The sequence below is a fragment of the Ursus americanus genome, chromosome 19 (assembly GCF_024610735.1).
Source record: "Ursus americanus isolate L20-20 chromosome 19, mUrsAme1.1.p, whole genome shotgun sequence".
Lineage (NCBI taxonomy): Eukaryota > Metazoa > Chordata > Mammalia > Carnivora > Ursidae > Ursus > Ursus americanus.
In genome coordinates this window covers 24,173,342-24,201,231 of record NC_142145.1, presented here as the reverse complement: position 1 = coordinate 24,201,231, position 27,890 = coordinate 24,173,342, and the positions used below count along the sequence as shown (strand labels likewise).

The window sequence follows — 27,890 nt, the reverse complement described above, 5'->3', positions numbered from 1 at the left end:
TGTTCATACAATGATTAAGTCAGCCTCTCAAGAAAGGGGGCACAGAGTTCGAACGTTTGACAATTTTGTTATTTTTTAAATTAAATTTCTCTTTTACCCATCATTAATTCTTACAGGTGGTAAATAAGAAGGACATTGTTGGTGAGAGACTCACCTCCATAAATTCCTTTAAAAAAAAAAATCAACTGCTAGTGTGCTGCCAGACTCAATGGAGAAAGGATGATCGTTTTGACAAATGTTGCTGGACTAATTATATATCCAAGCACAAAAATATGAACGTTAATTCACACTTTGTACCATATACAAAAATTAACTCAAAATGAATTACAGACGTTTAAGACTTGTAACTATAAAGCTTCTAGAAAACAAGGGAGAAAAATTTTGTGGCCCTGGGTTAGGCAGAAGAGATCTTAAGTAGATACCAGAAGCATAATTTGTAAAAGAAAAAACTGAAATTTGGACTTCGTCAAAATAAAAAACTCCTGCTCTTTGAAGGATGTCGTTAAGAGAAAAGACAAGCCATGACTGGTAGATAGGCTTAACAAAACACACACCCGTGAAAAGACTTGTATTCAAAATAGATAAAGAATTCTCGGTGGGGGGATGGGTGGCACAGGTGATGGGGATCAAGGAGGGAACTCATGATGAGCAGTGGGTGATGTATGGAAGTGCTGAATTACGATTTTGTATACCTGAAACTAATATTACACTGTATGTTAGCTGTACTGGAATTAAAATTAGAAACAAATAAATAACACCAAAAACAAAACAAACAAACAGAAGAACTCTCAAAAGTCGAATATAAAACCCCCAAACAACCCAATATAAAAAGGACAAAAAGTATGAACAGACATTTCATGGATGGCAAAAGAGCACAAGAAAAGATGCTCAACATTATTGATCATTAGGGAAATGCAAATTAAAAGCATGAGATATGATTACATATCTCTCAAAATGACTTTTACAAAAAGATGATACTAATTGTTGGTGAGGATGTGGAGTAACTGGAACTTTCTTACACTGCTAGTAGGAATGCAAAATAGTACAGTCACTTTGGAAAAGAGTCTGGCAGTTTCTTATAAAGTGAACCATACATGTATCATTAACCCAAAAACACCATTCCTAGGCATTTATCCAGCAGAAATCAAAACTTACATCCCCCCCCAAATTCTCTATACGAATATTTATAGCAGCTTCCTCATAACTGCCTCAAAAGGAAAACAGCCCAAATGTCTTTCAACTAATAAACTGTGGTATCCTTACCGTGGAATAATACTCAGTAATAAAAAAAAAGGAATGATACAACAACACGGATAAATCTCCAGACTCAAAAGACGACATTCTGTACGATTTCATTTACAGGACCATCTGGAAAAGAACGAACTACAGGAACAGAATGGGGTTCAGGTGGCTGGCAGGGAATCGTTGGGGAGAGGAACCTGTTCCTCAGCTTGATTGTGGTGACAGATATACGACTGTATGTGTTTGTCAACTCGAAGAACTGTGCACTAAGAAAGGGAAATTTCCTGTTACAATAGAACAGATTATTTAACTGTCCTAAAGAAAGAGTAATAACAGTCACCTATGGTGAAACGTGAGCCTGTGCTAGTCAAATACACCAAGTGCATTCAAGGGAAGAAGAAAATCGGGTTAAAGATCCCCAGCTCAACTCTGTATAACCTGTTCAGGCCGACCATGTGTCTTAGTAAAAACGTTTAATATTAAGCCCTTTATAATCTCTGTACGCTTTTGAAGTTTCTTATTCCATGCCATCATCAAAAGTTCCTTTCTGTTCTCAAAACAGTACTACTATCAGATATCTGGAAACAAAACCAAGTGTTTCGTGCAATGACAGAAACTTAACATCTCACCAAAAAATGAACTATACACTCAAGTTAGGTTATCGAGAAAAGCTTACCACACCCAAAGTACTATAGCAATGGCTCTTTCCACATCAATCCGTGTATTGGCCCAAAACAAACAAAAGGCTTATTCTGATAGAGGAGAATTACTTCTAGAGGTCTTAATGGAAGTCAGAGGAAATAGTCAATGAAACACTAAATATTTAATTCAAAACACTCAGTATACTTGGTTGGTAGCCTGAGACATATGCCTTATAATTAATAAAACAGACTTTCTCCACAAGAATCCACATTCTGTTAACAGATAAAACGCTATACAAGGCAGAGAACAGGAGAGAATAAATTATAGAACCAGTTAGAAAAACCCAATCTATATGTAGAAATAAAACAGAAAATGCTTCTACATTACAAATATATAAGAAAATGCACAGTGTTTAATCAAAGGGACCCATTATTATTTTTAAAAAATGACCTCACTCATGACCCTAAAATATTATTATTCTACTGTACGATGTCCATCTTTTAGATGGATATAATACCTCAGAATAAGACATCGCCTTTTAAGAAGCTTGAAAACCTTAAGATCAACCTCATTATTCCATCATTTAGAGAAGTATCTTCTAATTTTCCCGAGTTATTTATGCATGTTGCTAAAGACATACACATGTATTTAAAGCAATGGTGCCCTTTCTTCACACACAATCTCACATGAAAATTGAATATATAAAAGGGATCCTAGCAGAGTAGAGCTGCTCCGGGAGCAGGAGGTTGCCACCACCAAGGATGGGAAGAAACCTACAGGGGAACAAAACACAAAGAGCAAAGCCATCACTGCCCAATCTTGGATGTGGAAGGGACTTTACTCAATTTTCCATCAGTCTCTTCTATGACACCTCCGAAGCTGAGCAGCCAGTGTTGAATGGCCTCAGTCATGTTAGTCCTTTCCCTGGTGAAGCCGAAACACAGGCCAGAGCTACGCCGTTCTATGTGAGATACTGAAATGTACAAACTAGCCACTGTTCCCCTTCCGGTTATTAGCATCTGCATGCCCACTTGGCACAACAGAGTAGGGTGGGGCAGATCTATTTGTGTCAGGTTCCTCTAAATCAGTGACCCCTCTAGATCCAACTCTCATGACACAGCCACTCAAATGCCTCACACTGTACCAGCACAACTAGAGCTGAAAGATTATCAGAAGAACCTTACTCAAAGTCTACAGACTGCATGCTAACGAGTCTGCCTTGAAAAGGCCCACCTTCAACCAACATTGATAACGCGTGATCTGATTTTAATTCTGCAAACATGGAAAGTAATAGAGGTGGCAGATCAGAAAACCTCAGAAGCAAACATTCATTGATATAAAATAAAAATTCTTCTATAGTAACAGGCAGTTCTATCTACTTCCCAAAATTCTTCTTCCTTGCCAGCCCAATGATGTTTCTAGTTACACGTACGATTTTGCTTTCCCCTACCTGTACCTGTTGAAATATTATGCACCCTTAAGGTCTTGATTAAATTTATCCTGGGTTAGAATTAACCCTTCCTTCTATGTACCTCTGGCATTTTGTACAACTTCTCACTTTCTGCCTTATATTACGGTTGGCCACATAGAAATTCTACCGGATTGAAACAGAATTTATTCCTAAACTGTATTTTCACCTTTTCTTTAGGTAGAGAAGATACTTGATGTTGTAGGAATTAAGGACCCATATAATGCAAAAATGGACTGGTTATATACCATGTTTCTATAGTTGGAATTCAATACAATACCCAACAATAAACTTTTAACAATTGGATTTAAAAAAATCCACTATAGCTTTACAAAATTGCTTATCTTACCCCAAATGTCACATGAAGCAACATTTTTATTCATTCCAAAAATATTTAATAAAACTCACTCTGTAAAAGTGCCAGGTACACAAGAGTAGAAAAATAAACCAAGGCTAGATTAAGTCGAGCAACACTGCATATTCAAGGATTTCTCCACAGTCTGCCCCTCAGGATCTTTACCTTGCCAGAAAGCCATGCTCCCCCTCACTCCCACAGTCCAGTGGTCATGCTATTGTAATCCCCTCTAAGTTTCTTGTTTTCCTGTGATTAGAAAAATGCACTTGGTGGGAGAGTGGCTACCGTCTGTCTTCCAGTGATCCATTTCTCTACTAACAGACTTTCAGCGAGCACATGCTGCAGTAAATAAAAACTACATTTCTCAGCTTCCACTGCAGCTAAATGTGGTCACATGACTAGGTTCTGGCCTATGAGACATAAGTATTTCACAGAAGCTTCTGGGCATCCTCCTTAAGAGTCACCTGGTGCCTTGTCTTGCATTTTATTCTTTGTCCCCTCCTCTTATCCTGTGGCTTGAACCCAGATGCTGACTGGGACCATAACAACAAAGATCACACCCTAAGGATGGTGGCGGCATACCAAAAGGAATTTCCCAAAGATGTCCATGCCCTAATCCCTGGAACCAACGAACAATACAAGTCAAAAGGGAATTGGCAGATGTAATTACGACTACAGATCTTAAAACAGAGCAATAATCCTGAACTATCCAGATGTGCACAATCTAATCATATGAGCCCTTTAAAGCATAGAACTCCCTCTGGCTTGAGTCAGATGTGGCAAAAGGATAAATCAGAGTGATTCCAAGTGTGAGAATCACTGGACTTGCCACCAGGCTTTAAGATGTAGGAATCCATGTGCAAGGATCAGAGAGAGGCTTCTAGAAGCTAAGGGAAGTCCCCAGCTGAGTGCCGGGAAGTCCCCAGCTGAGTGCCAGAAAGGCAAAGGGGACCTCATTTCCACAATCGCAAGGAACTGAATTCTGCCAACAGCCTGGAATCTAGAAGGAGATTCTTCCCAGAGCCTTCTGATAATAGCCCCACGGGGCCAACACTTGGTTCCGGCATTGTGAAACCTGCAGCGGACGCCGGCTGAGCCGCATCAGACTCCTGACCCACAGAACTCTGGGACAGAACATTTATGTTACTCTAGGCAGCTTAGTTGGCGATGATTTGTTTGAGCAGCTAAAGGAGACTAATACTTACTGGAGCAGAACCTCCCTCAGACCTGGAAGGCATGCTTCGGACTCCTACTGGGAGAAAAATAAAATTCTTTCTTCTTTAAACTACTAGGATTGTCAGTTTTTTTCAATTATTTACAGTTGAACCTAAATTTGACTGATACACTTGATGAAATCCTTTTAACGTAAGCATAGTATCATTACCAACATCTAAAGAATAGAGGCAAAAGTGAAATACTATTTCAAGCTGTGAACACTCTCTCTCTCTCTCTCTCTCTATATATATATAATGACAATAGTTAGCTTTTAAAAAGACTATGTTCACTTTTTCAGTTGCAACAGAGAAATTGTATATTACATAACACTTAGCACGTGACCCGATTTTAAGAAAGTCTTTAAAAAAATGGCTTAAATTTGCATCATTACCAGTGTCTAGACCAGTCAGGATTAGTAATTACTTACTGGATACAATAAGGTCAGTATACATCAGCAAAACAGATGCAAATGGTTTGGAAGGAACGAAAAGCATAATTTCAAGCAAGCACTACATGTCACTGTGAAAGAAAAAAACAGTTAAGGCTTATGAAATGCCTAAAATCTTTCAATCATTACAAAATATTCCATTTCATGATTGCAATATAAAAACATAATACTATAAAATCCTTGCACCATCTTTTTTTCTTCATAAGGAATCAAAGACTTCTGCAAACATTTGTTTAAGCTAATTCAATCTTCATTTTAACATGAAACACTTGATTTCTAGATATATAAGGAATGCAACACTTGTGTCAAATATTTGATAACTTACTTAAACATTTTTGGTTTTGTTCTGGAATGTTGTATTCACATTTCAGGTGTCACTTTTGGATAATCTAAAAATTAAAACCTTTTAACACCTATCAGAGAGGACTTCCGTTCTCCCTTTAGATGAGGGTGGTCCGTGAGATACCCATTAATACACAAATGAAATCAACAGCCATTCTCAGTCATGTTACTTGTATTTTAGGACTACTTCAATTTGATCAGGTATACCCAATTTTAAGAAAACCAGTATGTGGAATGAAGAAATTGCTTTATAAATGGTGAGACTCAGGAAGGGAAACAGAAATGAGTTCTAAGAACTAATAACAATGAATAAGAAGCAAAAACAAATGCTTTTAAATATAATAGTGTAAGCAGGTGGAGAAAGGTGAACTGACCACCCCAAAAGGCAACTACTGGGGGCCGGGCCTCTGAGGCAGTAGATGAACGCAGCTGTAACCCCATGTATACCCAGTGGGGTCACATCGGTCCAATCAGGTCTTCTCTTTGTTAATATCACTTAACCACGTGAACCAAGGAATCAGCGGTCAGCCATTTGACCTTGCTCTCCTCAGGAAGACTCAGAAACAATTTTCCCTGCTCCTTAGTGAAACACAAGACACACCTGAGATCTGGGAGCAGTAGCACTACATCCGTCTCCTTGCAGAGAATGCTCCTGCAGCGGCTCACCTGGGATATCCTCATGCTAAATTTTATCAAGCAAATTATCCATAAGAGTCTCCTACTGTGAGCCCAGGGATCACTTCAGGGGACAGCACCAAAAGGACAAGTTACGAACAAATGCCTGTGAGGGATTTTGAGGCTCACGAATAAGGAACAGTAACGGTCACTCAGAATCAAGCCTACCATTTTTCCCAAGCTCTGTATTTGGAGAAAAGGAGGGTTGGCTAATACTTAAATATGCTAAACATTGTTTTAAATGGTTTCCGTATTGTTACTGAATCCTCACAATAATACTACAAAACAGGAACTATTATTTTCCACATTTTATTTAACTTGCCCAAGATCACACAGCCAGCAAGAGGCAGAGGTGGGTCTCACCCCAGTGTATAATACTGCTCACTTTTATACACTGACTTTCATACCTACACAAGAATTTTCTTTCCAGAGCTGTATGTGTATATATGTGCAAACAACTTAAATGTCCAAATACATGGCATTATTTATTTTATTGGATAAATCAATGATATTTCAAAGCCATGTTATAAAACTCTCTCTCCCACCACAGGGGACACACACACGAAAATGTGTACAAAACTATATATGCGAAGCCTGTTTTTTTGAAAACATATACATACGTATGAATAGAAAATTAACTGGAGTGTTATACACTAAGGCATTAGTCTAAGGATTACTCAGAAGTGGGAACTGTGGTTGTCTTCAAGCTTGTCTGTATTTTTGTAATGAGTCTGTGTTTTTTGTTTGTTTGTTTTTTTTTAAGGTAGGCTCCATGCCCAATGCGGGGCTTGCACTCACAACCCTGAGATCAAGACTTGAACTGAGATCAAGTCAGACGCTTAATGGACTGAGCCACCCAGGCACCCCAAATCTGTGTTTTAACTGAACTATTATTTTTGCATAATCTTTTATTCTACAAACATTATTTATGTGCTAGGCATTGTTATAGGTACTTGGGATACATTCGTGAGGACAAAGATTCCTTCCCTCTGGTGCTTATGTGGTAAGAAAAGAGAAACACAGGCAGTGAAAACTCTTGCTTTGCCCTCACCCCATAACCATTTTAATCAGTTTCTTGTGCACCCTTCCAGATTTTTTCAATGTAAATAAGGACAAATACAGATATATATTATTTATCCCGACTTATAATCATGTGCTACACATACTGTTCCATGCCTTGCTTTCTTCACATGTCTCAGAGAGCCTTCTATTAGTACCCTCACTTTGTTTTGTAGCTGCACACTGTCTCCTGTGTCACTGTAGCACATTTATTTAAGCAAGTCTCTACTGGGGCACCTGGGTGGCTCAGTCATCAAGCGTCTGTCTGCCTTCGGCTCAGGTCATGATCCCAGGGTCCTGAGATGGAGCCCTGCATCGCTCAGCAGGGATCCTGCTTCTCCCTCTCCCACTTCCCCTGCCTGTGTTTCCTCTCTCGCTGTCTCTCTCTGTTAAATAAATAAAATCTTTAAAAATAAATAAATAAATAAATAAGTCTCTACTGATGGATACTTCAGTTGCTTCTAACCACTTGCTATTATTAAAAAATACTGCCCCCCAAAACTTGTCATTTTGCACAAATATAGGTATGACTGCTGGGTCAAGGAATAATATATTTGGAATTTGAATAGACACTGCCACACGGTTCTTCAAAGAAGTTGTACCAACTTATACTTCCACAGGCACAGTTTCGGAGTGTCTGGATATAACTGCACAAGCAGATTTTTCTAATCCAATAGGTAACGATGTAATCTCAGGGAAGTTTTAAATTGTACTTTTCTCATTAGAGTGAAACTGAGCATTTTAAATATATTTAAGGGTTATCTGATTCTCTTTCATATAACCTAAAAAAATCCTAATTTTTGCGAATACATGATCTTTAGGCAAACTGGTTAGTACGTTCAGGATGTCTAGAGGCAGCTGGGCCTGGCTTAAATTCAATTAGGTATTATTTTTCCTCTTTTGAGAAAATGTCAGGAAAGTGAATAGCCAGGATTAGACTATGTGGACAGTAACTGTGTCTTATTAGTTCCTCTATGCCTAGCACAGGGCCTGGTGTGCCGTAGGTGTCCAATAAAAACATTCACCAAAAAAAAAAAAAAAAAAAAAGCACCAAAAAAAAATATTTTCTTTGGAAGTTTACAGCACAACAGCACCACCAAGGGGAGCTTTAGCTAAAGCAACCCCCCATCGAATTTCCTGCAGCCAGATCTCTAAGCCACAGCAAACACGTAATCAATTTGCAGACAGGAAGACTGCTGCATCAACGCTACTTCCAGACCACCTGTGAGCTCTGCCCTCCAGATTTACTGTTGCTCCTTTCCTTCCCTTTACAGAACTTCTGGGGCCGCCACTGTCCGAGTGAGCATGCGGCCAGTCACACTCCACAGGATAACACTGCTCTACATTTTCTCAGCCCAAAGGCAAGATCAGGCCAATGTCAACCACTCGGTGACCAGCAAGTGCAGCCACACGAGCACTCACAGGGCAGGAACTCTGCCCACTTATTATAAGACACCATCAATGCAAAGTGGGCCTTTCCTTCTGAATAAAAGAAACTAAATATAGGCAAAAAAGCAAGGGAGAGAACTTCTCCAAGAAATATAGATGAAGCAAACAAAAAAGAAAGACGCAAAGACAGCATCTGAATGGATTCAGCTGAATTTTCTGTTTTGAAGAGAAATCCAGACATTGATCTTAAGCCTAGAATTTAAGAATGAAAGTAGTCTAGTCATTCATTTTCCCAGCCACACTGCGGAATAATTTATGACAGTCCTGTGACAGGTAGTATCCAAAGACGGCTACAAGGAACCAAGCCTCCCCGTGTTTATGTCCTTTTGTGGTCACCTCCTTTTGAATCGGGCTGGTCCCGTGACCTGTTTTTGACGGATAAAATGTGGTAAAGGTGATTTCCTGGGATAGGTAGGCTAGGTCAGTTTCTGTTCCTCTTGGAACCCTTCCTTTTCTTTCCTTTGCTATAATTATAGTCGACATAAATATTATATTACTTTCAGGTATACAATGCAGTGATTTGATATCTATGGGATGTTTCCCCTTGGGAACTTGGGAGAAGGCCAAGCTTGCATGGAAAGGAATGAGCAGCCCTAGTCAACATGCTGAAGGCCCTCCCTGCTAACAGCTGGCATCAACTGCCAGTCAGGAGACTGGGCCACACTGGACATCCAACCCAGCAGCTCTCTCACTACAAGTGTGTAAGACACTTCCCGTGAGTATCGCTCGGCTAAGCAATCAATCCACAGCACTGTGAGGCACAATTATAAATCGTTGCTTTAAGCGACTAAATTTTGGGGTGGGTTTGTTACGCAGCCATAAACAACCAGAACATATTTCATAGCCACGTCCAGGCAAGACGAGTAACAAACTTATCAGACAATTTAGTACAGTAACATTCCCAGCTTCTGACTTCTAAAGAAAGAGAGCAGGCCCTCTTACGGGGCATAAACACGATTTATATATTCTGTGTATCCCCTTTCCCTTCCAACCCCTTGATAACTATGTTCTCAATAAATATTTTTTTAAATGGAAGCATGAATAATACAAACATAGCTAACTATTGATTATAGTGGTGGAAGGAAGTAAGGGTATAATTAATTCAGAAATAGTAGATATTTAAAAGTATAGACAATGAACTCTGTAACACAGACACATTCATATTCACTGTCTCTACCCTAGCCTCTGAAAGGGTATTAGAGCAATGGTTCTTAATCTCAGAGCCCTTTCAGACTCGTAAAAAATTCTCGAGGACCCAAAAAACTTTGTGTCAAGGTGATACCTATAAGCATTAACTACAGTAAAAATAAAAAATGAGAAATACAAAAAATGCTTAATTCACTTTAATAACATATTACATGTTAACATAAGTAACATTTAATAAAAAATAACTCCTTTTGAAAACAAAACAAAATGTCTGAAGAGTAACATTATTTTCTATTTCTGCAAAATCTTTTTACTGTCTGGCTTAACAGAAAACAGATCCTCATTCCTGCTTCTTACATCAATCTTGGTTCAGTTGAAGCATATTAAGAAAATGTAGTCTTAGAATACATGTACTCAGCAAAGGGAGGACTTTTTTTTTCTTTTTCTTTTTCTTTTTTTAGATTTTATTTATTTATTTGAGAGAGAGAGAGAATGAGCATGACCGGCGGAGGGGCAGAGGGAGAGGGAGAGACAGACTCCCTGCTGAGCAGGGAGCCTGACTCGGGGCTCGATCCCAGGACCCTGAGATCATGACCTGAGCCGAAGGCAGATGCTTAACCGACTGAGCCACCTAGGTGTCCCGGAAGGACAATTTTAATGTCTTTTCCAGAAGATTGTAGATATTCTGCTTAGATACTATAATAAAAATCAAGTGGTAGTTTCTTAAACATTAGTTAAAATATGGAATCAGAAACAGTAACAAGATTTTTTGAGTCTTTTGCATTAAGACCCATTGGTCTATTTTGTATGTTCAATGAATCTTTTCACCCATGCTTAATTTTGTATCATGCTTTGGTCATTTGAAAAACATCGGTTTTCAGAGTTATACAGGTCTTACAAAAATGCTGATACATTTCATCACACAACAGCCCAAATTCCCACACTTATCATCATCTTCGCTCTCATCACAAAAGTCTTTAATTATTGGGAAGCTGTCAAACCCATGGTGCCAATATGAGTTTTTTAAAATTCTAATTTTTGCTTGTAAGTTCCATTTATTGTTGGCAACCAACATTCGTGGTTGTTTCCTCTGAAGTGACAGGCTCATTTTATTCATTTTTACAAAAATGTCTGCCAAGTCTAACTAGCCACAGACTGTCACTCATTCTTTAACATAAAAACGGTACCTCGTCCCCAAAGTGGCTAGTTTAGTTCACAACACAGTCATAACACACACTTTCCTCAAGACAACCACAGCAGCTCAATATGTGGCAGAAGTGCTTTATGTGAACGGGTGTTAGCACATGAAATATCTCAAAGACATGTATCCAAAGGTCAAGATGTATCACAGCTAATCATTTTTACTATGTCACCAGGGACATTAAGTAAAAGTGGCTTTCCCCCCTTTCACCGCAAGTGTGCGGCTATAGAAAATACAGTGAGTACTAGTGTAATTCAGCGCCACTGCCCTGACTTCTGTTTTTCTCCAACTTTGCTCTTACGATACTGGTTCAAAATGTCAGCACAGTGGAAATGCCAAAGGACACCTTATTATAGAAATCGCTTAGACCCCCCCCCCCCAGGGAGCCTGTGTGGTCTGTGGACCACACCTTGAAAACCTCTGCATTGGTATGAGCCAAGAAAGACGACTACGGACACAGTGATATTTGACTCTTTGCTAACAGAGAATCTGAGTTTAATGTGGTTGACACCTGTTTCTCCTTTCCAGTACCTGTCAATGCTAGGTCTGCCATAAAGAGAAGAACGAACACTTCTGGGCTAAGGTCACACCTGGATTCCAATTTCAGCTCCATCACACCAGGCAGGAGAGTGTGGTGACTCACATGAGTGGCCAAAGGCTGGCAATATCTGACACATGGCAGACATACAGAAAATATGTGATAAATGATTAAATGATCCCCAAATACCTATCCGTATTTTAAAACAATCACAATCGTGTTATAAAATATTCTGTGAAGAACCAGGATATATTTAGAATCTCGGTGACTGTGTGATTCTAAGTGAGAAATTTGGAATGATGTAATAAGGCACCATTATTATGTTAAGCAAATAATGTACAATGTTCTTATGCTTCAATATGATCTTCATGTTTGACAAATAAAGGTAAGAAAATAGGCACATTTTAGATGGAAAAACAGCACGAATAGCCATGTCATATCAGGTTCCTACAGATGTTTGTCTTAATTTGTGGTCCTCAAACCCAGAAAGCCCTCAGCTCTTTTTCAAACAGGGTTCCTAAGAAAGTATAATTTCATCATCCATTAACTCTTCTCCTATGTGGTTAGAAAGGTTTTGGCTATGTGCCATCTTTGGGGAAAACCGTCACTCATCTCATTCTCTACACGGAGACTCTCTCACGTAACCCCAAGTGACAAAGCCTGTGAGATGACATGAGGTGTCTGAGACCCTACAATTCACCTTCAAATCTTCTCAGCAGCTACTGAAAGATCGGCAATGGTTTCTTAAAATCAAGGGGATCACATGCTTAGAAAGGTTGAAAGCAACTTGCCCAAGGCAGGATGTAATAATAAATGTTTTGTACACAGATTATTCACATGCTTTTACTTTAAAACTTCCTTTATAAGAAGACTTGGCAGTGGAAGCTAGTACAGTATTGTAGATGGAGGAGGGACGAAGGTTTAAATCCCAACATTGTCACTGTCCAGCAAGGTGATCTTAGATAAATTCCTGCTCTGAGATTTAATTTCTTCTCTATAAAATGGAAATAGCAACACCCACATCACCAGATAACACAAACAACATTGTATAGGGCCCAGTATGTAGCGTACAGCAGAAACCAACTGTACCAGAACCCCAAAGTGGTAGGCCATATGCCATGCTGTTTCTACCTCACCTATCGCCGGTAGATTTTAACTATTTCAATGCAATTAAAGCGTCAGAATCTCATCATTCAAATACCTACTGAGGCACCAGGAACAAGACCTGCTGCTTTCCTGTGTTTTAACCGGAAGATTAAGCACTAGGTGATTGCTATTCATAAAGTACTTCACATTCAATAACTCACTTATTCCTCCCGACAGGTCTGGGAGGATATGACCACTTGTAGAAGAGGAAACTGAGGCGTTTTAAACAAACGAACCACTGTGACTGCTCAGAGCATTCGTTAATGTCTGCGACAGGAAGTACTTCCCTACCTTCCCAGCAGCTACCTCTTCTCACTTCTCTTTTCCTCCCTCCCACGAGGCAATCTCTCCTCCCTTGCGTGGCCCCGTCCCTGCTCTATCCGATTCTGCCTGCCCTTCCACTGGACAGGCGAGTCATTCTCAATCTCTGAAACTTCTGTTTACTCCTATTTCTCCTAGTAACACAACCGTTATTTGTCTTGGAAAAGGTGCTATTTACAAAGAGTCCGAGAGGCATGTGCAATTCATCAGAAGGAAAATGCTTTCTAAGTCACTTTATTTCTCTTATCTGCCCTTAGCATTTTATAACATATCGGGTATCACAGTTATGTTTAAAAAAAAAAAAAAGGAGAGAGAAAGAGAGAACACACGAGCATAAACGCATGCCTTTTTTCTCTCTTTTGTTCTGGGAAGAACACTAGGCAAGGAGCAGGGAGACGCGCTGTCTGCGCCTCCTTCTGCCACAGCGCTCACTTGGACTAGTCACATAATAAATCTATGTTTCAATACTTCTGTGTATAAAATGTGCAAACTTATCTTGGATGTTCTCTTTAAAGATCCTCCCAAACCTAAAATTTTGTGATTTGTGTCTAAAACCAAGATATTCTGCTTCTGTCCAAACTACTCAGAAACGAGGCTTTAAGGGCTGTGCTAATGACAGACACCTGAGCAGGAGATTCAGTATGACACATGACAAAGCGGAGACTGGTGAGGCCATTCAATCCTTTACTACTTCTAAGATACATAAATCCAATGCATTAGCAAGTGACATATGAAACCTAAAGTAGTATCAACTAGCTACCTCAATGACATGGCGACAGGTTCTTCCACTGGCAACAGAAAGGCTTAACTAGGTAAAGACTGTAGGGACATAATTTCCCATGGGCCTCTCGAGTTTCTATACATCTTGAAAGCAGAGGCATTGATGGCCTTGTGCTCTGGACTATCTTTTCATGGATGTCTGTAGAGTGAACACATGTGGAAGGTGGAGAGAGTGTCTCCTTCTAGAGTAGAGGGCAGTTTGTTTGCTATCAAATACATTAAAGATGTCTCCATGCAAAGGTTGGGCAGGTTTACTTGAAGCCTATAATAAAAGATCAGGGTTTCCTAAGCCCTGGGTCCCTCTTCTGTAATGCAACCCACTGCATGTACAGATGTCATCTGACCTTTGTCACATTGCTCTATAGGTATGGGGAACCACACAAGAAAATGATACTCTGGCTCCTCCCACTGCTGTGGTTAATACACTGTTCTTTGCCTCTGACCCAAGAATACTGCATCTCTACCAGGACCCCTGAAACTGCGGAATCTAATTTGTTAGCTTGTAAGTTGGGTAAAAATCTCAGATCCTTTATAGCAGATAGGAATAGGGGCTTAATAACTCATGGCTAAAAGACAAAGTATGAACCCTCCCCATTACCTCTACAATATGACTACGACAGTCTATAAAGCTCTATGAAACTTATTTCAATGTTTAATTTCCCATGTGAAAACTCCGTTCATAAAAGTCTGTACTTCCAGTAAAAATTCAGATAGATGTATGACATGCTACTTTAAAAGTTGATATTTTGAATGTGCCAGCAGTCTAAACTGAAATTAAACCAATTATAAAGTTTTCACAAGTCCATCAAGTCTACTGAGACACTCTTATTGTAAAATACTAGCAATCTCTGAATAGTTAGAAATTTTCTATTGGAAACATAGATTTTTCAACTGGGAGCTAAGTGCTCTCAATGTAACTTCTTAAGAAAAGGCTAAACTAAAAAGCAAACCATGTCAGATTTTAGTTTAGTTACCTTCAAAGTACCACTAACTGTAGGAAGTGCAGCAAGCCAGATTTTCAAGGCAAAACATTTTTCCTTCCTTTCTTGGCTACTGTTACGCCAAGAGCAAACAAGGATCGGCAAAGTCCAAAGCAATGGAGAAGCTGGAAGTTCTTTATTGCCTAGGCATTAGGCAAAAACTAGTTAATTTTATCTTTTAAAATAAATCATGTAAGTTTAATAGAAGTACTTACACTGTAAAACTATTGCTCAGACCTCCTACCAATCTAAAATAAAACATATTCTTAAGAACTCTCTATATTTAGTGAAGTTTTCATTTAATGAAATATTTGGGAAATAAAGGCAATGTGATGATTCTTTGGGCAAGGATTCAGAATCCAGGAATATTAACAGAGAGCAAGAAATCTTTTTTGTAGAGATGTTATCCAGATTTATTTTTAGGTTAAAATTATTTCAAAAATGTCATAATACTGTAATAGAAAAAAGAGAGCTGTTGAAGACTTTGAAAGCCTCTGATAACTCTCACAGCACTCACATGAAGCATACATTTTAGAGATGAAAAACAGAACTCACCAGGATTTCAGAACAGAAATGAACTGTTATAACCCTTAATATCATAAAATTCCTTCCCTAAAAGAAATAATTTCCTGACTACAATGACATCAGATAATGGTAAAGATACAAACTGAATTAAAGATTTGAAAAATAAGACCAATATGAGTATAACCAACAATTTCTAGATACAATGAATGGCGTTAGTCTGAAATTAAAATGTAAAATATGTCAAAGAGAACTTTAGCAGTGGCAAGCACACAGCAAAAGCTTGATAAGTTACTTACTGAATTAAAAATATATTCTGTCAAGGATTAGGTGGAAGAAAAATATTAGAGGTACAGAAGGAAAGATACACAGTTCTTGTCCTCTTTTCCCCGTTCACCTCCCAGGGTAATATCCACACACCATGTTCTGCAAGACCTCAACACATCCACACCTTTCTCAACTAGCAAATTTAAGAAGGAAAGGAAAAAGAAAAAAAAAGACTTTCCACAGTCTTTGCAACTGGAAGTCTACGTATTTAGCTGTATTATTGGAAGGAAGTTGAAATGAGGGGTGAAAGTGACAAATGGAATGATCAACAGGGCTTGGTCACCTTAGATGGCAGAGAACCATCTGTTTAAGAAAGCCCCCGGCAGCTTGGATACGTGATTCCATGGCAGGTGAATTACCCTCAGAGACAATGCTTCGTGGATCTTGCTCTGCCAGTGCCGTGGAAGGAACACGGGCTTTTATTCTGGAACATTAACCAGTTGTGTAGCATCAACACCCGAAACTATAGAAGCCTCCAGTCCTTCACTTGTCTTAAATATAACAAAAAAGAAACAAGTGGCGAGATACTGAAGGTGATAGGTATGAATTTATCATTAAATGGACCTTATTTTAAAAGTAAGACAGTACTCCTGAAATATCATAACCAAGAGAAATAACCAGCTAGGCTACTGTATTATATGTTTGAGCATTTTATGTTGTATAATATAAATACATCCCAACAACAAATAGACCATTTGCTTCTTAATATTCTCCTGTACATTTTCAGTTCAATGTACTGTTTGGTTCAGAAAAAAAAGTCAATCCCTAAAAACTTAATTCAGTGGGGAAGTAGTGAGGAAGCCTGACATGGTAAGATAATACCAGAAAGTATTATTAAAAGCAAATTGTCTATTTTTCTTTGACTCCCTGAGCCATTCTGAAAGACCTTTATTTGTCCAAAATAGAAGAGCTAACCACTCAGAGTTAAATAACCAACCTGGTTTTTGCAGTCTTCAGAAGAACGCTGGGTGACGACAATGCCTATTGTTACATATGCAGAGCAGAAAGAACAAGGAAGCTTACATAAACTGACAGCTTGGGGTTGGTTAGAGAGGAGGAGGAGGAGAATTTGCAAGAGTCTACGTTCATTACTGGTGGCTGTAAATGGTAAAGGTAAAAGCATAAATCATGGATTGAAGAATTTTTAAATTCTCAAATTACATGATCAGATTTTACCAAAAAAAAAAAAAACAACAACAACAAATAAATCCTCCCTCTGTATTGCTATTAAGAAGTCATCATTAAAAATCTAACCTATGTTTTGTATTATTTTACTGTCAAGATGTTTGAAAGACCAGAACACTTTCAATGCTGTGCACAGACATCAACTTCCCTAGCTCTGAGATCAACTGACTTACCCAAAGTCTCAGCATGATGGCTGCCAGAACTAAGCTTAAAGTCTCAAATGCCAGCCCAGCTTCTAAGAATCAGTCACTAAGTACTTATTAAAAGTCTATAGTGTGCTTATTGATAGCTGACCTTGGTAAAGGAATGCAAAAAGTATAGCACAAATCTTTTCTTTCCAGTTAATTACCACTCTGCTTAGGCAACAAGACTTGCAACTTCAGGCTAGGCCCATGTATCACAAGTACCTATACTGGTCGGGTCAAGACATTCAAGTTCTCTCTCTCTCCTACACCCACCCTCTGGAAGAAGCCACATTTTCCAACAGGTAACTTTCTCCTTTCCTGGCTCCTTGCCCCTGCTCTTGGCCCAGAAAGTGACTGTGACCCGGACTTCTATGAGGCGATAAATAGGGCCAGTTGGGTTCTTCCTCTTTGTAATGTGAATAGGGAAACACGAAGCATCTGTGTTAACAGCAGCTACGTCTAAAGTGAAAAGGCCCAGGAGCCATGGAGGGAGAGGGGGGAGCGTACGGCATGGTGGGAGGTTAGCAATTATAGGTTTAAGGCAAAATGTAACAGAGGGGCAGGAAGCTGGTGGGAAAAGCTCTAAAGAAGGAAGAGGGGATACGAGGAACTGCCTCAACTTTTTTTTTCAGGTCCAGACTGCATTTTATTCTGACAAAGAAATGTAGCTGTGAAAGAGGCGGGAACTGCAAAGATTCAGTGAGGTCAGAACAGCAGGTACCTGCCAATACATTACAAGTAGTCATGGAAGACTCACCGCAAATGGCAGGATCCCGATTATTTACTATAAGGCAGGGTTCCTCAGCCTTGGCACTACTGACATTCTGGGCAGGTAATTCTTTGTCGTCCTGTATATTATAGGATGTCCCTGGCCTCTACCCACTAGATGTCAGTAGCAACCTCCTCCCCAGTTGCAGCAAGCCCCAAAAAACCCCAACCAAACAATGAAAAAAACAAAACTTTATTCCACACATGGCCAGATGTCTGCTAGGGACAAACGCCCCCACGGTTGAGAGCCGCTGCTCTACGGAGGTTGAACTGTAACCTCTGGCAAAGGGAAGCCACGGACTGATTTTAAGCATAGAGAGTAATGTTAGATATGCTTTTCAAGTGGAAGCACAGTGCCGAAGCCTACCGTGGCAGGACAAGTAAGGAGGCAACGGATCAGGCAGGCTGACGATGCAGCACGGGTGAAAACGGTGGACACGCCAACCAAGGCGGGAGTACGGGAGACAGAACACGGGGCACGAATGAAGGCGAGTTTCAATGGCAGTGTTAGAACTTTTCCAGGGCGTAACTGCATACAGCATTTAAAGGAAAGGGAGAGACGATGGCGAATTACTTGTAGGGTTCTGGTTTGGTAATTGAGGTGGCTGGGCTGAGGGCTAGTACACTATTACCTAGGACAGGGAATTTAAAAGGAAGAGCAGGTTTGAAAATGAGTTGTTTTAAACTTAATAACGGTTTGAGGTTAAGTGTGGGATATCCAGGTAGTGAGGTTAGGAGAGTTAGTGTTCAGCCAGTCAACACTTACACAGAGCACACATGACGGGCCAGGAGCTTTACGAATATTAACTCACTTAACCCTCACCACATCCACTGAGAGAACAACTACTGTCCCCCCATCTTACCACAGGGAAGCTGCTGCATAGAGAAGTTAAGTAACTTCTCCAAGGTTCCACAGGTGGTAAGTTTTGAGGCTGAGATCCCCAACTCAGAGTTTGCGCTCTTAACCACCAAACTGTACTGCCTGCCTCAGGAAAAAGGGAGAGCTCAGGACCGTGAGTGTAGATTTGGATGCTTTTCTGTACATGAGCACACAGTAGGTGTAGTCGTAGGCATATATGTGAACTCCTAGGGAAAATGAGCAAAGAGAGAAGAAAAAAACCAATGTAGCATGAAATACTGAAAGAAAGTTATGTATTAAGCCAGGGGTAAAGGCAAAGGAGCCAGGCTGAGAGACAGGAGGGGCAGCAGGCAAAGTCTTAAGGGCAGGAAGTAAGTAATGATGTCTTTGTAACCCCAGACAATCCCTTACATATAATCTACTCTTTATAAATGTTTTTAATTACCTTAAGTATAATCCCAAATAATGATATCAAATATCCATACTTAACAGAATATTCAAGAGGCTTTATAGTTGAACAAAACTCACATCCTATATGCTTACAAGATTTTTCTAGAATACCAAGAGTTTATAGAAGATACACAGTCACTGAATATGAAACAATAGCACAGACACCATATGAAATCATTCCTTACATTTATGTCCAGCTAAGGCGGCTTTCAGAAGCTTTATTCACACCCTACTTCACAGCAATGTAACATGTTACTCTATTTTGCATTTTGTTGAAGATCACAGGAAGTATTGGCTCTTTTAGGTTTTACAACTGACGGATACAGAACTGTGTGGTCTTTTCCTAAAGCAGGATTTAGAAAATGTGTATGTGGAACTGATTACTTCTCACTTGAAGGAGTTACTGGAGCACCTGGTGAGTCTTGAGTTGTACCGCTATAGTAAATCTGTGTATCTGTTTAAACAGTTTTTGTTAGGCATTCCTTATCATACTTTACAATCCTCTACCCTAAATACAAACATTTAGTAGAAAACGAGTTTCCTCAAGATTAAAAAAAAAGTTGGCCCCCATTTCCTGTTCAAAGCAAGTGTTTTCTGCAGGGATAAATCCTGATTTCCAGGTCCGAGCTCAAAGTGTTTTCCAAACTTAAGTGTGTATACAAATCATCTGGGGATCTTGTTAAGATGAAGACTCTGCTTCAGCAGGTCTAAAGCTGGGCTGACACTCGCATTTCTAACAGGCGCTCTCTCCTCTCCTGGATGGTGAAGATGTCCCGGTCCACACGGGCTACTCAGATGTGGCCCCTGAACCAGGAGCACTGGCAGCACTTGGAAGCTTGTCAGAACTGCCCGGCCCTCCGTGAGACAAACGAAGCATACTAACGTCATCTGCTGAAACTGATGATGCCAGAAACTTACATTCCATTCTTTCTTTTAAAATCCATTTATTTACAGCTCATTCATACACAGTTTCTTTTTTGTTACTGAAGATCAGACCTTCTTTTCTCTCAACTCCTTCCATTATTTTAAACTGTACAACTAATAGTTAAGCACCTTCCATAAGGAGGCCCCAGTTGGTTCTTCCAGGCTTTTCTCCTCTAATCCCTATGCAGGTCCACAACATGCCCGTTGAATGGGACTGGTTATTTTCTAAATATAATGCCCTTTATCACACTCCCTCCTGTTCTGTTTTGTGGTGGTTGGTGCTTTTCCTCATTAGGCCAATCTTGAGAGTCATCTCTCTCTACTCACTTTACCTGATTTCTCAGGAAGATGTGCTCTCCCCATTCTCTGAACCAACCCACTCACCCTCACCCAAGGAGTTCTTCTCTCATTCTAATACTTATCGCATTCCTCTGTATACATGAATGTCCTTGTCTTAGCTCAGCTACTGAAGTAGAAGCTACCAGAGGGCAGGAATTTTTGCAAATAATTTGGAATATACCTTGCAGTGTGTAACACTGTTCCTCAATGGATACAATGCTAAATAAAACTCCATTAACATTAAGTAGAGCAGTATTCCTTATTGATGATAAACTTGATCTAAATATCCCTAAACCACAAATCTAAATTCTGTTTCTTATTTCTCCAAATACAACTGGTTTTCTGCTTTACTCATCATAGATAGAAAATTGGGCACAGTGTTTTGCTTTTCAACTCTTTTTTTTTAAGATTTTTTTTTTTAAAGATTTTATTTTATTTATTTGACAGAGACAGGCAGCGAGAGAGGGAACACAAGCAGGGAGAGTGGGAGAGGAAGAAGCAGGCTCGTAGTGGAGGAGCCTGACATGGGGCTCGATCCCAGAACGCCGGGATCATGCCCTGAGCCAGTCGTTTAACGACTGCACCACCCAGGCGCCCCTGCTTTTCAACTCTTATACTGAGAAAATTTTTATTTAATCTTGCTTAACACAAGTGATCAGAACATAAATTGTAAACCAGTTAATTTGCCAGTTTCACAGTGACCAGGCCAAATGTTGGTGTATCCGTTGAGGAAAATGAATCCTGAACGGAAACCTTCACGAAACCATTGTGAAGCACCACATACACACAAAAATAGATGGCAAAACAGCACAGCGTCATTCATTTCTCTTGTTAAATCTCTGAACTACAGCATAGTAACAAAAATTAATATTCAGAAACTAAAGACTCTTCAGAACACCTGGAAGAATCTGAGGTATGAGGAGATGCTATGTGGGCTTTAAGTCATCACATTACTGTTAGTACGAAGTTACTCAAATAGACAATCACTCGAGTACAAACCCATAAAGTAATCCAATATAGTATTAAGACCAGACCTAAATTAAACAGTGAGTCATTGGAAATATCCTCTGCTAAATTCTGAGGATAAATGTAGAGACCAAGAACATAAGTTAATGCTGAGCTACTGCTAAAGATGAGGCCAGGTCAATAAGCATCTCTAACCAATGGATGGAAAGTGAGATCTGAGTTTAAAAGTGACGTGGACTTGCGATCACCACCAATGACTGCAACAGAAGACCTAATCATCAGAACTGCATTGCCCCAAAAGCAAGACCCGAAAGAAACAATCTGACTTCAGTGACTTACGAAACAAATGTTCTACTGGAGAGCCACTATGACAATCTACCTAAAGACCAAAGAGTACCCATACAGGTTTTTAAAAAACCCCTACAAATGATAGTCATTCACCATTTGTTAATTAGGTTTCCTAACCTTAAAGAGTATATCTTTGGCAAAGGGTGGAGAAGGGACAGGAAGGAGTTCCTGGTGATGTTGTGACAGGCAGAATAATGGTTACCCCCAAAATATCCACCTCCCAACGCCCCAACCTGTGGATGTGTTGCCCTACATGGCAAAAGGGACTCTGTGGCTGTGATTCAGCCACAGACCTTGAGATGGGGAGATGAGCCTGGGTTACCCAGAGACAGCCAAGGCAATCACAAGGATCCTCAAAGTGGAAGAGGGAACCAGATGAGGAGGTCAGAGTGATGAGATGTGAGGACTCAACGGCTTACTGCTGCTGGCTCTGACAGTGGAGGAAGGGGCCACGAGCCAAGGAAGGCTGCAGCTTCTAGCAGCTGGAAAAGGCAAGGAAAAGGTTCTCCTCTAGAGCCTCCAGAAAGGAATGCAGCCCTATGGCAACTGGATGGTAGCCTGTGTTGAACTTCTAATCTACAGACTGTATAATAAATTTGGGTTGTTTTAAGACACCAATTTGTAGTAATTTGTTACAACAGTAACAGGAAAGCAATATAACAGTAAACTGCGATTAAAAGAATTCTCTAAAACAAACACAGCTACCCTCTGTTACAAGTGTAATGTGACGCTCTGCCAAATGCTCTGCCGATATGTGAAGATTTAGTTTGCATTACTAAGAAATACACTTGCTCCTAAGTAAGATGCTAACACAAAGCCTAAAATTAGATTTTATGAAAAGACGGAAAAGTAAATCCAATTAACTCTGATCAAGAAGCTGGGTTAGAAAACAAAGCACGAGAAGGTATTTTCAACTAAACAAGAAGGTGATAAATATTAAGCAGGAAAATCTGATATTCCTTGGGCGTAACACGATAAAGGGACCACCACAGTACCCGTTCCACTGGGGCAGCTAAAGGCAAAATGTGGCATTTCTCTTAAAGCTCCTATTTACCTGATGATCCTCTGGGCAGCATACTGATGGAGAGAGCGGAACTGTGCCGACATGTTTGCTAACGCGGCCAGACAGTTGGTGTGAAGGTACTTGTCCTATAAGGAAACAGAAGGGTGAAAACAGACATCGAGTCTTCTCTACATCTGAAGCAAGGTCACCTGGAGGCAAATTTAAACTCAATTGTCACTGATTTTTAGAAAGTTCAGGTCCACAATCCCTTTTCTCTAATTCTAGAATCCACAAAGCACCGAAAATTCCGTTTTTTCACCACACATGTGGAAGCAACATCTGATGCAAAAGATTATGGTGCTATTTGTGGTCTTCATTATCCCTATCCTGGTGGATACTGAACTCTTTCACTGCAGAAACATTACTGTTTAATTACAGCGTGCTGCTCCACAGCCCCACAGTTACACAGACTGAAGCATACGAACCATAATCACCTTTCTAAAATCAAAAAATTCTCCATTCTTAAACATGTATGACTTCTAGAGTTTCAGACAAAAGATAAAAAACTGTGGACATGTATTCACATTAGCCTCATTGAGGGAAATAACTGAAAACAGTGTAGTCAATTTGACCATTTCCCTGAGCTATGAACTCTGTATATTGCTTCTCTATAGAGCAGAATGGAAATTTGCTCCCAGATACTGCAAACACAATCCAGCTAAAATTTTCCTTTTACTCTTTAAAGTATTCTTTCTACTTTTCCATGTTGAATTCATATTTCCTCGTGCTCTTATCTTTATACCCTTTGCTGTTGCTGCTTTTAAAGGGCAAATCAGCTTTACTGGTCTAGCAAAGACAGACATCTTTTAACTAAATATGCCCCACTGTCCATTTTGTTTCATGTAAAATATCTCTAATCCACACCATCTATTAAATACTAAGAAACAGACACTAGACACATTACTTTAGGATCATGTATTTCGGTGACTATATGCACATCTGTTATATTTTTACCGTATTTCATGAAAATGTTAGTACTTTAAATATTGAGATGGCTTTAAACTACAGGGCTGATTGTACTATATGCATAAAGATAAAAAAAAATAGCTATGGAATACTTACTCTTGTCCTCGTCATGTTGTACTGAATGGTTCTTATTACAACCAGTATCAGAAGACTCCCCAGTGAAATTTCAGTTAAAACCCGTTCTGAATACCAAGTAATATTTTTTAATATCTGTAATGGGGAAGAAAAGTTTAAGTAAATATGACTGCTGTAGGGAAAAAAAGATTAGCCATGTCTACAATCTCTGATCAGCCATGGCTTTGCTCTGAAGGTGAGTTAAACAGTATAAAAGTGAATTCTGAGACTTTCAGTTCAAGATAGCAAAACAGTGCTGAGGTGTTCACTTCTCTTTCCTCCTTCCTTCTTAAATAGAAAAGAAAAGAGATCTGGAAAACAGGAGAATATCATTAGTACACAAAAAGGAGATATATTTGAAAGACAGATGGCACAAAGGCAAGACAGAAAAATAGGAAAAAGTGAAAATAGGAAAACTGAGGAGTCTCTTGAAAAGTACAGCTGTCCCAACAACCACAGAAAACCTTCATACTTGTGTTCAGGAAAAACAAAGAACGCAAATAAGCCAAGAGCCAGAAGATCCGCGCCATATTCTGCTCTGGCTACTGAGAGCAGTAGCTCTGGTGCTCACCTCCAGGTTGCAGTAAGCAAGAACTGTTTTCTAGCTTAAGCTGGTGCAGTTCCACAGTAGATATGTAACGTGGACATCAGAGACACAGAAAAACTCGACAGTGCAGATTTGTGATTTGAAAGACTAAATTGAAAAGTTCTCTCAGACAACAGCAATAAATAGGCAAAAAGACAAAGCATGAGAGAGAAGCAGAGACCTAATGTCTACTTAATAAAAGTTCCAGAAAGTACAGACTAGAAGGAAAACAGAAAAATTAGGAATAGGAGAAAGTTTTGTAGAAGAAAAACTTTCAACATTCTGAGGAGAAATAATGAAAAAAAGTAAAATTTATTCTGGTAAGACTTCTGAATTTACAGTATATAATAAAATCTTATTGGCTCCCAGATAGAAGGAAACAGGTTATCACCAAAAGACAGACAAGCAAACTAACATTAGATTTCTCATCCTCAACACTACACATCTGTGTAACAACAGAGCAATGTCGATATATTTCTGAGGAATGAATTATGACTCTAGAATTTTATACCTAGAGAAACTACCACACAAGTATACAAACAAATAAACATTTGGAAATATGCAGAGTCAACATGAATCTCTCGTGTACCATTTAGGGGGAAAAAACAAACCACCACAAAAGTAAGTACTTAGCTGCCCATCCTCTCCACTGTAACAATAGAAAATAACAGAACAAGGAGTTCAAGAGAACGACAATAAGGACTATGAAACAAAACCCAAAAGCAACAACAAACTACAGTCATAATCCATGAAATCAGAAAGATAAAATTAAGTCTAAATAATATGGTTGTATCTCAGTTCTTCTTTAAAAAATCATTAAAATAGACATTTTTCTGGTAAATCTGCCCCCCAAAAAAGTCCAAATAAGATGAGGAATGAGAAAGGGAGTATGGAAACACACCAGAAGAATAAAAAAAGTAAAGGGATACTGTGTCCAACTTCATACAAGTGCACATGAATGTCCCCACGATAAATTTTCACTTGATTCAACTCTCCGGCAAGAGTCCCATGTCACCTAGTACCCCCCCTTGCAAGTAACCCAACCCTGACCTGTTCTGCAGTCTCCACTCAGAGGCTGGCATACTGCAAATGCCCACTACCTAGTAGCTGAATATTGTTTGTGAGGTAAAAAATGTAAACGTGTAAGCATTCCCCTGTATTCATGACTAAGGATGGCCATCACCAAGTAGAAGAGATAACCTACGTGTAAAACAAATAATAGTTTAAAAAATTCAAAATATCGAATTTTGCCAGTTGAACCTTTACAGAGAACAGTGAAGTGCTCGGTCCCTCTGACTTACTCTCTAAGGCACCAGTTCTCAAAATGTCATCCTGGGACCCTGCAGGCGTCCCAGAGACACTTGTGGAGAATTCTCAGGGCCAAAACTATTTTCATGATAATTCCAAAACATTACTTTCCACTCTCATTCTCTCATGAGTGTATAGTTGAGTTTTTCAGGTGCTACATAACACGACTGATAGTGTAACAATTTTAATACAGAAGCAGACATGAGAATCTATCAGTCTTCTGTTAAGGCAATTCGTTAAAAGAGATTTGCAAAAACTGTAAATGCCATTCTTCTTGTTAAATTTTTCTTTGGCAAAACCAGTTATTTTTCATAAAAATATATTATCAATGCTAACATGTATTGGGTTTATTATAATAACTATTATTTCTAAACGACCTGATTAAATATTTTTTAAATATCTCTGTTTTAATTTCTAATATGGTAAACGTACAAAACTAAAGCCCACAGAAAAAAGCTATTTGGTGTCAATTATTTTTAAGTGTAAAGAACAAAAAGTTTTAGAACCAATACTCTTAAGTCTCCAAGTAAATGCTAACACAGGATACTCATTAGGCAACTTTATTAGTGAGAGAAGTCTCTGTCTTTTTAAAGGTCACACATTTGAGTATAGTTCAGTTTCTCCTCTCTCAGCTCCTTTATTTAGAAATAAATCATCATAAGCCATCCTTATTTGAAACAGAGGTCATTAGTTCTTAACATCTGCTTGTGTGTGTCAATTATATACCTGGATGGAAGAAATGTTTTGAAAAAAAGCAGTTTTACTCATTTAACATTCAACAAATATTTAAATGGTATCCACATAGTAAACTTACAATGTTACTATAAAAATTAGAAATCCAATTTAGTCTTCACATAAAACTTTCTTTTGTTCCTGGGAAAAATGTATCGTTGTTTAGAAATTCTGGTTGTGTTTAAGAAAAATTATAAATAACTAGTTATAAAGCTCACACAGCTTCCCATGGGACATCAATGCATAATGGGCAACATACAGAAAATTTTCTTGGTAACTTAGCTGTAGCCATTGACCTATTTAGATCCTATTTAACTGGCTCCTACAAAAACAATTCCCCATTTCTTATATTCAATACTTAGACATACAGTTTAATAGGCACAGACTGGTATCCTGATTGTACAATTTCATGGTCAACTAACTCAAATAATATGCAGAAGGAAACCCCTCAAGGATCTGAAAATGTCTTCCTTCTCAAAAAGGATATGAGAATAGCTCATACTAGGTCTTTTCCTGAGCTTCCCCCCCATATAGATTTGGTTTTATTGAATATTATCTCTTCCAAATGTTTATATATGTTAAGAGTACAGTACAGTAACAGACCGTGTAATATCAACTCTTTAAAAAATCAAGGATGTATAGAAAGGCAGAGAATAATTAACCTCCATACTCCCACAATTGACATCAACTGTTAACATTTCATTTTTTAAAGACATAAATCCCATTTTATTCCCCCAAAGAGGGGTATACTATCAACCACTATCTTGAATTTAGTATATATCTTTCTAGTCCCTTTCAAGTGCTTTATATGTACACACACTCCCTCCAAAACCCAGGATTCCTTTGTGTATTTGCTTGTTTACAAAAACATTATCATGGTGTCTTGGGTTGAATAGTGTCCCCCAAAACTCGTGTCATCCAAAACCTGTGAATGTGACCTTACTTGAAAACAGGGTCTTCATAAATATATGACCAAGAGGAGGTCATACTGGGTTAGGATGGACCCTAAATCCAATATGACTGGTGTCCCCAGAAGAGGAGGAGGAGACACACAGAAACATGCACCCACATGAGAGAAGGCCACGACACAACAGACACACAGAAGCTGCAAGCCAAGGACACCAAGGACTGGCCACCAGAAACTAAGAAGAGGCAGACCTCTCCCCAGGTCTTTCAGAGAGAACATGGCCCTGCTGACACCTTGCTTCTGAACTTCTAATCACCAGAACTGTGACAATCAA

General features: G+C 39.1%; 1 protein-coding gene across 4 annotated transcripts in view; it reads right to left on the bottom strand.

Annotated features, from left to right (window-relative positions):
• DYM (dymeclin) overlaps window positions 1-27,890 on the bottom strand; it is a 341,153-nt gene that overhangs the window by 173,709 nt on the left and 139,554 nt on the right. For all 4 annotated transcript variants that reach the window (XM_087869834.1, XM_045790039.2, XM_045790038.2 and 1 more), the window contains exons 12-13: window positions 24,006-24,119; window positions 22,935-23,029 (exon numbers count right to left, since the gene is read on the bottom strand). In XM_087869834.1, the coding sequence (XP_087725960.1) occupies window positions 22,935-23,029; window positions 24,006-24,119 (209 nt within the window). The remainder of the gene's footprint in view (window positions 1-22,934; window positions 23,030-24,005; window positions 24,120-27,890) is intronic.